Source organism: Porites lutea, chromosome 7 (genome assembly GCF_958299795.1).
Source record: "Porites lutea chromosome 7, jaPorLute2.1, whole genome shotgun sequence".
In the NCBI taxonomy this organism is placed as follows: domain Eukaryota; kingdom Metazoa; phylum Cnidaria; class Anthozoa; order Scleractinia; family Poritidae; genus Porites; species Porites lutea.
Window position 1 is genome coordinate 14,935,581 of NC_133207.1, and position 11,238 is coordinate 14,946,818.

The 11,238-nt window shown below is 39.5% G+C and overlaps 1 protein-coding gene across 4 annotated transcripts in view; it reads right to left on the minus strand.

Moving 5' to 3' along the window:
* LOC140943606 (protein Smaug homolog 1-like) overlaps positions 1–10,394 on the minus strand; it is a 36,752-nt gene extending 26,358 nt beyond the window's left edge. The window contains exons 1-2 of one of the 4 annotated variants that reach the window (XM_073392720.1): positions 10,258–10,394; positions 8,704–9,016 (exon numbers count right to left, since the gene is read on the minus strand). In XM_073392720.1, the coding sequence (XP_073248821.1) occupies positions 8,704–8,820 (117 nt within the window). In that variant the 5' untranslated portion in view covers positions 8,821–9,016; positions 10,258–10,394. Of the gene's footprint in view, positions 1–1,442; positions 1,707–8,703; positions 9,017–9,107; positions 9,192–10,189 lie in introns of those variants that run through there. The other 3 variants (XM_073392718.1, XM_073392721.1, XM_073392722.1) reach the window with 3 other exon arrangements.
* Positions 10,395–11,238: the final 844 nt, after the last annotated feature.

Sequence of the window (11,238 nt, forward strand, 5' to 3'; positions counted from 1 at the left end):
GGCCTATTAAACTTAGCATCAAAACTCAACTTAAAAACCCATTAAGCTTAAGAAACGAGGACGACGACGGTGAACGACAACGTAAAAAAAACAGTTGACTGATTTTTGTAAGCAAAAGGACAGCTCTACACGTGCATCACGCTTTTTGATACATTTCTTAGTCGTCGCTACACAACCGATGACGTGAAACAGCCTAATTTCACGTTTTGATGAGGACACGGTGAACACAAGACAACGACTTTCTGTTTCTTTTTTTTTCCTGAAGTTTGATACAGTCATTAGAATTCAACCCCCGACTGAAGAATTCGTCAACAATTCTGAATTGACGAAATGAATTCGAACAAGATGGAATAAGCGCGATAAAGTGTAACTGAAGCAGCGAGGAGAAACACACTTTTGAAGTGATGTTTTCGCAGCCGTCGCTGCATAAGCTCCCCATTTTGGCCTGAAGAAGAAGTACAACTTAGTGGACATATTAATCTACAAGTAAAAATGTTATTCACTAATTGGGCGACATGACATACGCCACTGATACGCCACGTGCACAAGGCCAGACAAAGCCAGTCGAGAGATTACAACCATTCCTGGTTGGGAAACATATCCTTGACAGAACTGTCAGTTTCTGGCTTAAGTTAAATATTGCTTTTTGTACACTCGACAATTCTGTCATCTTAACGTCAATAACTGGTCAGACATGTTTTCAGACAGACCGATGAGTAAAACCATTGTCTTGACAACAAGATAAGTACTTGCCAATCGCTAATGCTTTCCTTTTTTTTTACTATTTCTTTTTTGTCACAAACGCACGTGGTCGGTGAAGGAGCGTTGTGAATTCTTAACTTAATTTGTGAGACAATATCTATGTACAGTCAAGAGTGTATGTTAAAATCTATACATTTCCTTTGAACTTTTAAAGTTAGTTGCTTATCCTTACATATTACGAGCACCAAAATTACAAAACGGATACTCGGCTCTGTAAAATTCGAAAGAGTTGTTTAAAGTATAAATCTAGGGGCAGGACGATTCTTTCAGAAGCTCCCCAGAGTAACTTTGTATACGACCAACAGTTTCACTGAACCCGTCAAAAATATCTCTTATCTTATCTTCATGTTAATTGTAAGATATGTCTAAATGTTATCGTATCATCGTAGTATGTTTGGACATGCTATTTTAAGAAAACTCGCCATATCTCTTGCCCCTTATTTAAGACTGGATCATACTAGTTGCTGTACGTCTTTGCCCCTGTTATGAAACTTTAAGAAAACCTTTCTTCTTTAGGCAAAGGTACTCTTCATATGGGATTGGCTTCGACTGAGTTCACAAAACAATGAAATGCAATTTGAATTCGTGCACTAAAAAATTAAACTTGCAACTTGTTCAATACTGGGCTTGGTGGAGGGAAATCATGATTTCCCGCCAAAAGAATAAAGAACACGACTTACGTTTGGGTCACCTTCATCTACGAAGAAACATCTCGGGTCCATTGTCATTCTATTTGGTCTTCATTTACAACAAATGAATTGCTCTCATTTGTTGGTGCATTTTCTCTGTACATTGTATGGCCATGGTGTTTTATTAAGCAGGCAGTCTTGGAATCTGGGCGTTTGTACTTCAGTAAATCTTACTGGTTATCGGAAGTTCACAAAGAAGCGCCGTCTAAGCCAGAATATTCCTTGGAATATCAACACAAAACCTCGCGTGCCCAGCAAGACATGAAAGTGACACAAATAACACTGATCAATATCGCATGCGCCAAATTTATGTGTCGAACTTGTCACGATTCATAGAATAAGTAGCATGTACTGACACTTAACAAGAGATGTTTGTCTGTGAATTCGATATCATAAATGAAATAGTACGGTAGTCTTATTTGGATTCTAAGTTGCAGATTTCAACATTGACGTTCCAAGACATAAATGCGAGGAAAATGGAAACAAACTATCCCCGCTTATGGTGGGGTAAATTCTAGAGTAGAGCATTGTTTGGCACAGTGCGTGCCTTTCCTTCATGTTTGGCCTTTTCCAAATTATGAAGCCGAAATGGAAAATTCTAAACCACGTTTTGAAAATGAAAATTTATATTTAAGAGAAGACTTAGAAGACGACGCATCAGTGTCCACCCTTATGGGTTTTTGTTTGAAAACGCATACATTTCGATGCCTTTAGGCCTTGCGTGTTTGAAGCATGCGCATAGAGTTCAGCTTAAGTCACAACGTGCCTGTTGACTGGTTACCTTAACAAGAGGGTTACCCTGGCACTCGCATATTTCTTCTTTTTTCACCCGACGTGTTTACAAGGCAGGTAGGGTTACCTGCTGTGGTAACCCTAACTGAGTGCTAGGGTTACCGTAGCAAGAGGGTTACCCTACCTGCCTTGTAAACGCTCTACTAGGGACAACTCGCCTACCCCGGTCAACTTTCCGACCGCATGGGTGACCAGCAATCGTGCCAATTTGAACGGTATTATCCAATTTCTGAGCTTAATTATAAACATCTGAAAAATAAAAAGTTATTTTCTGTCTACGATGATAATATTTTCCCTTTCTTTCGTGAATTTAACGTGTTTTCCATAGAGAACTTCAGGATTAATATTTCAAATCTTCGACCATTGCAAAGAATGTCACGCATGACGAAACACGTCAGCAAAGCTGGTAAAGTTGACCCGGGTAATAGGTTAACCCTACCTGTGAAATTTGCTTGTAAACCAGAGCTAACTTTAACCCGCTTGCTAGGGTAACCCTTCCACAAGGGTAACCCTGTCTAGCTCTCCTTGTAAACAGGCCCTTAGTGTGGAAAGTCTTAAACTCATCAAAACGGTAATGTGGACGCGAATCGATTGATGCGCACACTTTTGAAAACGCATTGGTGTGGACAGGCCCTAATGCGAGTGACAATTTTGCTTTCCATTAATTACTATCCTATTTCTATTTTTAAAAGGGGCTACATCAAGAGAGGATATTGCTCTTTTAGGTCAAACATAATACACAAAATGCTCCTGAGAGGAAAGAACCCTTTTTCGAAGAAGCCGCAAAGGCAGGAACTGGCAAAGGGTTGGTGGAGAAGGCAAAACCCCCCGGGGAGGGGGGGGGGGGGTACTTCCTTATAAGAGGCTAATGAGGATGTGCCGATGGATGGGGTCTCATTTTCAATAGACTTATACTAGAATGGGGTCCGGTGCACATTTTCTGATTTTTGGCGTAAGACAGTTCTTCGTACTTACGGTTAGCAAACGTACCAGAATGTTTGTACTTTAGGTGTGGGTGAAAAGTGAAGTGTTCTTCATTCAGTTTAAGGTAGATAAGTAAATAGAAAGTGACTATGTTGGGATCGCGAAAATTACATATTTGCCCAAAACTGACTAAGACGGGGTCTATAATTGGCCACAGAATAGACTATAATGGGGTAAGGGGCTCTGAGAGGCCAGCCGCACGTACCCAGCAAAAATTAACCTAAGTAACCCCCCGGCAAAAACCTCACGTTCATTGTTCTCGTACCTGTTGACTGTTCACAGTCCGTGGCATCCTTGGAGACTCAGGGGCAGATAGTGGGAGCGAGGGAAAGTCTAAACGGGCGGAAAAATATGGCACATAAGAAAAGTAAAGAACGGCGAGAGGAGCCCCTGGGGACAATGTCTTACCAGACCAGTTCCAAACGGTCGCCGCCGTTCTGCCTTCTGATTCGGCAGAAAAACACAAAAGTTTTCTGTCATTAATCAGAAGTCAGAACGGCGGCGACCGTTTGCAACTGGTCTGCTAAGACATTGTCCCCAGGGGCTCTTCTCTCTGTCGCCCCCACTATCTGCCCCTGGGTCTCCGAGGATGAGTCCGTCGAGAACAAGAGCAAAGATCGTCGAGAAAGAGCGCAACAGGCGGCCATCTTGACCGCGTCTAGCTTGAAGATGACTGTCTACAAAATGGCTGCCAGAAACTGTAAGCGCATGTTCTCGACGATCGTACGGAACAATAGGGGACTGTGAACAACAAAGGTTTATACGGAGAGGCTCAGACCCCTTTCCCCTTTATATACCATTTTTGAGGAAAAAGGTACAGTTGTACCCCTTTTACCAAAACCTAGATTAGAACTTTGCGTCTCTTTTAATTGTCGTAAATGCGCTGTCTTTCAAATATGAATAAATCACAAAAACAGAGCGTTTTCTCGACTTTTTCATTGCCGTAAAATACATCTGTTAGCCCTTATGGGTCATTTTACCGACCGAACTGACAGATTTCCCGCTACCCTTTCATACACTTCAACAATAGAAATCCCTACCCTTTCATACACCCCGAAGCCTGAAATAGGTACCTCTTTCGGGCGGAGCCTCCTCGTGTTGGCCATTATAGGGAGTATCCCCCGGCTGTGAACAGTTACCTCGCCTCCTTCCCCCTTTTTCTTTTACCCAACACAAACCGTAACCTGGTTGGAACCAGTCTGACCTGCAGATAACGAACTTTGTATCTGAAAGGTCATAAACATTCGAGGGAAAAGTCGCTTGGAAAGGCCGAAAAATTTTGGAAATGACCCTTCGTCGACAAAATGCCAAAATGTAAAAAGGTCTTTAAAAATCTTAGTCTTGGATTTTACACAGACACTATTCCTATTGAAAATTATGTTTTTACCAGCCGCTGTTCGGGAAATGAGCCTGCGCTCCTCCCCCGAACAGAGTCTTCTCGGAGACTACGGAGCGGAAAGGCGGGAATGTAGCCTAAAGAGATAGGGGACTGGGAAAAACTCCTGGCATCGGGTTGTCTAAAAGATCAATAGTGCTATCCACCGGGTAAATCACTATCCAATGGATAAGTCTTAAAGAAACTAATTAAGGTGATTCCCTAGTTAAAGAACCTAACATAGATTTTAGATGAAACTTGGTACACTGATGCAATAAGTCAAGAAGATGATAAAAAGGTAATAAAAAGTGGGGGTCACCGTGCTCGTTTTGACGTCACAATGCCGACAAATACGGCTATTTTGGACCCTTTGACATAAACCGCGCGCAGCCCAAAACTAGACAAAAAGGAAAGATTTTTTCAATGATGCATATGGTATCGCACAGAATTTGACTTTAATGTATTGTTTATCCACTTACGTACTAGAAAAATGCCTTTTAATGCCCTTGTTTTTACTTTACGCTCCAAAGTAGAATTAAATTGGACACGCGCTATTCGACACGTGATAGCTCAATCCGTACAATTTAGTAAACTTGCCAAAAAACTGAACATAGATTTGTGCCAATTTTTTTCTCACCGAAAGGAAGCACTGTCCTTATTAAAATCATGAAATAAAAAATGGGGCTCACCGTACTCGTTTTTGCGGTAGAGCTGCAGAAAGTGCGCACCAAATGCATTTTCCTTGATTTTTGAGAGAGGACTGGGGCGAGTTTCAATTAGAATGTATGCGAAAAGGGGAAGAAAGTACTAAAAAATCCGTTTTTACGGAATTTACATCGAGATATCACATTTAGGACACAATGTGATAAAGAAAACGTTTAAATGAAAATCAGAGTGAATAGGCACAAATTAAACATCCACTAACGAGGTTCTCCGTGAGGAAGTCGAACTCAGCATCACGCGTACTGCTTACGTTATGCACATTCCCACCACAGTGAGTCTCACCTCGACAAGAAACAACCGCGAGCAAAAATTGCAATAGCGTTTCTCTTCGGTCAGCTTCATTTTAGTAATGTTACTTCACATGCTCTTTTTTACGGAGGCCATCTTGTTATGCGCAGTAAGAGATGCGCAGTGCAAAACCAGGGAATCACCTTAAGTTATCCAGTTGGTAGTGATTTATCCAGTGAATAGCGCTATCCGTCTTTTGAACAACAGTGGTCTATAAGGAGTCGAACCTTTGACCTTCTTTTTACTTACAGTGGAACCTCGAACCTTTTTATACAGGGTGGCATAGGCGTTTCCGTGACGCGTGATGAGACCCAAATAATCAACGTGATGCGTGATCGGGCATAGCAGCGTGATGCGTGATTTACTATTTTCATAATGCGTGACGCGTGATTTTCCTTTGAAATTTCCGTGATGGTCCCTATCATTTGACACTAAAAGCAGAGACATTAAAAACAGATATATAGTTATGACACCAACTTCCTGTCCTTTTTTCTAGTTCCTCGACCTCTGATGTCCTCAGATCAAATGATAATATATAGGATACTTGTTAAGTAGTTGATATTTTATATAATTTTTCCGTGATGCGTGATAGTTTAAAAAATAATCGCCGTGATGCGTGATAGGTTACCCCCTTTTGCCACCCTGTTTATAACGAAGTCCCAGCCTATGACGAACGATTTTCTTTTCTCTGCAACAGTAAAATAATTATATGAAAAGAGAACCTCGTTATAGCGAACAAATTTTGCCAGTCTCCTGGTCCTTCGCTATATCGAGAATGCACGATGCGCGTCAGTTGTGATAGCCTACGAAAACATGTTTTCGCACGCTACAGTTGACACAATTGTGATGGCCGGTGATTAATTTTGATTGGTTGAGTAGAGGGAGATTAATAAAGTACGTCTCTCATACCTAAAACGTGCATATCGGCTTCTGTAAATGTAAAGTAGCGTGATTTCAGAGTGTTTACTTGGCGAAAAGCCATTATATTCTTCACCCATTAACGGATAATCTTAATATTAGCCCTCAGGAATAAGCAGGCGCCATCAAGTCGCTAGTTAAAACCAGCTGCTTTTGTCTGTTGTAGATTGTTTTATTCCATATCACTCTTTAATGTATAGAAAAATGACAATGAACGTGCCCTGTTTATATTAACCTCTTCCGTACCTCAGAAGTCAACGCTCAAGTCAGTTCACGTATCACAGAAGATGTGCCACGGAGGAGGGTTGAGGGGTGGGGGGGTGTACTCCAGATAAAGGACTTTACGGAGATACTCCACCCAAAAGGGGTACCTTTTTCAGGGTTCAGGTATATTAAAGGGTGGTGGTTTCACTAGTTAAAGTATAAGAAAGGGTGGGGAAATCTGTCATTTTGATCTCGCTTGTGAAAAAGACAAGGAAACTTTCTTTTTAGTAGTAATTTATTCATGTGCATTTACAGTTTGTGACAGGGGTACCATTCTGTCAAAATGGTATATAAAAAGGTATGTAAGGAGTTGGACCTAGGGGCGGAGCCTTCACGTATATCATTTTGTTGAGTACCCCCAGGTTGTACTAGAAGTTCGTACGAGGTTCAAGTTACCCTGGGCCTAGAGGTCGGTTCTCAAAATACCTAATATGAAATAAACCGTGCTTACAGTTTGATTTTAATTTTTTTCTTCGGCGCTTCGCGCCTCGTGGACGCGGCTTCGCCGCGAACTATCAGCATTGATAAGACAAAAATATCCTCTGGAACCCAGGATAGGTTCAAGTCTGGTTATAATGAAAATTTTGAGCAGGTTTTCCCTTCTTGTATTGTTTATTATAATTTTAAATTGGATGCAAAGATGTAGGTTCCTTAATTGAAGGGTGGTAACAGGAAAATTTAGATACAACAAAGTTAAATGAAAATCAGTGAACTCTGCCCGGGGCACGCGTAATATGTCACGTATATATAGAGAGAGGGGCAACCCTCTTTTGACGAAACGTGATTAATTTATAATCGTGTTAAAAACAGGTTGAAAACAATCCGCTGCTTAGAGGAGCAATGTTTTTACTTCGTCCACCATCTACAGTATTTTCAAAATAGCTTTTTTTTCCCGCAGCTATGAGGTCTTTCGATTGTAACTAGTAATTTTAACCGAAATGCCGGGATTACTCAATTGTTCTTTAAGATTAGCAAGTGAATGATCAAGCCGTCAATCATTTGCATGCCCCTTCCAGCTTCTCAACTTAAGTCTAAATGTTTTGGAATTTTACCTTTTAACTGACAATTCGCAAAAAGTTTGGAAAGGAAATTACAGACTTCTAGGCGCCATATGTGTCAAAACAACTTGTAGTTGGCGCGCGAAACGTAGTAGCTCGCTATTTTGAGAAAAAAGATGAAAATATATTTAGATAAACTAACTGCTCTCAAGATTATCGCTGTTTTTTTTAACGGTAATTGAAATGCCAGGAAATGTTTTAATAAAAAAGCCTGGGACCTTTTACTACAGCGGAGGTTGCAAAAGAGGTCTTTCCAGACACCTCAATTTCAGAAAACGAAACGTCGAGTTCACCCAAGACTCTTGCACAAAGAGGCAGACTGAAAACTCGGCCTTTTCTTCGCTTCGTGCGCGGTTTTCGCAGATCGCCTTGTGGGCAAATACAGGACATTGGTAGCTTAACAACGTGTTCTCGAGACTCGAGCTACATAAATACTGAAGTAAAAAAATATTTAATTGCCGCGAATTAAATTCTTTCCGCATTGATTTGCATTACCTGCTTGAGGGAAAGGTTCCGAAGTTACTCGAATATGCATATTGTTTGAATGTTGCTAATTCAGCGTTTTGGCAAGTTTTGCTTTTCAATAACGACGATTCCCTTGTTTCTAAAATGGGATCGATGACAATACACAGTTTTAATAAATATTCAAATCTGAAAGAAAATGCTATAACTATAAATCTCTGAAACATGGTGTCAGAAGGCCGTTTCAGTTTCAAGTCACAGTTCATTAATGTGTATCCATGGCTCTAAAAGTGTATGAACTGATGAAATTTTGTTAACTGTTACATTTTAATGTAAAGTGATGATATTTGTTTCATAAATTAAGCATTACAGTTATATTTTTACTAACCTTCGGCGAAGCCGGCCGCCTTCCTGGGTAGATATATGAAGCCTTTCTAGCATCATCGCCTCTGTTGCCATACAAAGATGGAGAAGCTTCAAAGTAAGCAACGCCAAGAGACGACATTCGAAGACTCAGTTGAATTCAGGGGCAAACTAATCGTGAAATTTGAAGCTTTCGCGATGCCGTTTTAAAAAACTCGTCCTTAAATCCCATAGGAGAGCTTGAATCTCTTCTTGATAGTTCTCGAGAGCTTGAGCAGTCGAGCAGAACTGTTACAAATAGTCTAAGCAAAGCCAGTCTTTTTCAATGTGCTCCCGGCCTGCGAAGGAAACAAAATGTAATATATCTATTTCACGGAGCTGACAGTTAAGTTCTTTCCTCAACACATCAGGGCGAACCTGATCCTCTACCTGAGATCTTATAAGTTGTGTACACATTTGAGTTCGGGTTGAATTACGCTGGAATATTGAGGACCCTTGAATATATCTATATTGACCTCTCTCATTTTGCTTATAAGAGTTATTTTTGTTTCGCACGTAGTAACCATCTAAAATAGGCTCAAAATTAATACAAACATAAATTTCAAATTTTCTCTGAAAGTTAAACAACTTTCCGAGCACAACCAGATTTGGTAGAAAAGTACTGTGAGGGAAAATTTCTCAGTTTTTCTAGAAAATTAGATGATCTTGAATTCCCTGACCATGGTTAAAAGTGAAAAATTAAAACACAAAAGGAAACAACCTTTTGAACTTTGTAACAACTGAAAGAACAGTCCGTCACAACAGTTAAGTAAACGAACTGATGGCAAAACTTCGTTTTAAAACACTTTCCACGTTTTAGTGGGGGTGTTAATTGTCCGGTTTACCGTGATGTGATACGATATTGAATTTTTCCTTTCGGCTACTCGAGCGTAATCTGTTATTGAACTTGAATGAAAAGCATTTAACCTAAGATATTTTCGCTTTTAGTTGTTTATGATATTAAATGTGAACATAAATCTAGTCAGTTTAGAACCACCTGCCAGCTGCCCACAGCCATCTTCAAATGCCGACGTGAACTCGGCTAAACTATCCAAATATTCTCGAATTCTCTAAAATTGAGGAACAGTTGAATTAAACTAATGTCGTCACGGGAAAGTTTTCTTTAATTTTTGAGGTATAATTAAAAAAATTATTGCCCACAATTTCGTGCCTCGAATTTGTCAAGAACGTGCAGATGCAGAACTAAATCAGTCAAACTTCGGCGGAAAACTCCGCAAAATAGGCTATTTTATTATTATTTTAAAAAATTCAATTTTTGGTCATAGCTGTTTTTTGAAGTTTCTAAAGTACTATGATAATTAAGAAAAATTATTTTAAAACATTGCAAATATCACTGTAGATTTATCGAGTATGCTTATATCGGTAATTATCGTAAATATAGGCTTGTGATATATATGTTTAAAATATCTGTTATTATAATAAAAATGATAACTTTCAAGTCGCAATGATACCTTCAATTCACGGAGTTAAATCCTCGATAGAAATCACTGGATTTTTTTTGTAAATATAATACATTTACCGCTCATTTGGCAGAATTTTCATCTCTTGGTGCATTCGTCCAAGTGGATGTCAATGCGGGAAATACTGACATGAAATGTCCCCTCATAAGTTCCGTGTCATTTTTTCGCCATTTCTCAAAAGAAGTGCCAAGTTATTGTATCCAGAAGAGCAATGACGTCACATTGACGTATGATTGACGTCATGCTTGCATATTATCATGTGCTTCCTTTTGTGATAAAAAGAAGATGTAGCCCGAATACAGCAACTCATTGTAGGTCTTAATGTTGATCAAGCAAACAGAACACGCTTGATCGTTTTAATAAATGCAGGGTGAAGCATTCTTGGCAAGAACCCTTGTTTCCGCGTGAACTCTTTTCCTCACGTAGTTTGTAACGATTTTCCTTTTTATTTGTGGGAGTCAGAAGCACATAATCACTCGCCCACACGATTCCCTACCGATTTTCTTTATTTTTTCTATTTCAGGCGCTTAATCATCAGGTTTGCAATCAATAGCTTTTTCTGTTCACAAATATCCATCATAACAAAAATTTACAACCATTTATCTTTGAGGGATACCGGGAAGATAATCAAATAACACCCAAAAACGCAAGGCCTATGACGCCGGCTTTGAATTTTCACTTACTATTGTCTGAACAGTTTGATATCAGGCCAGAATTTAGGCAAACCACGAATAATTTAAGATTTAACATTATGTAAAAAACCCAACAGATAATCTTGAAAGTCTTTCCCCACATTTTAAACTGTAGATTGGATAGTACTTGGTACACTTATACCTTTTAGCATTACCCACCAGAAGGAATGAAAATATTTTCTGACTGTATAAAAAAGAAAAGAAATAGGACCTTACTTTAGGCGTCTCTTCGAGATTACCACTGACAATAAATACGGTTTTAGTTTACAAAAATTAGGACAAAATATGTTTTTTTTAGCTTTTTTCAGTATGATGGGGCAGTACGTTCCTCAGGAAAACTAGCAACTT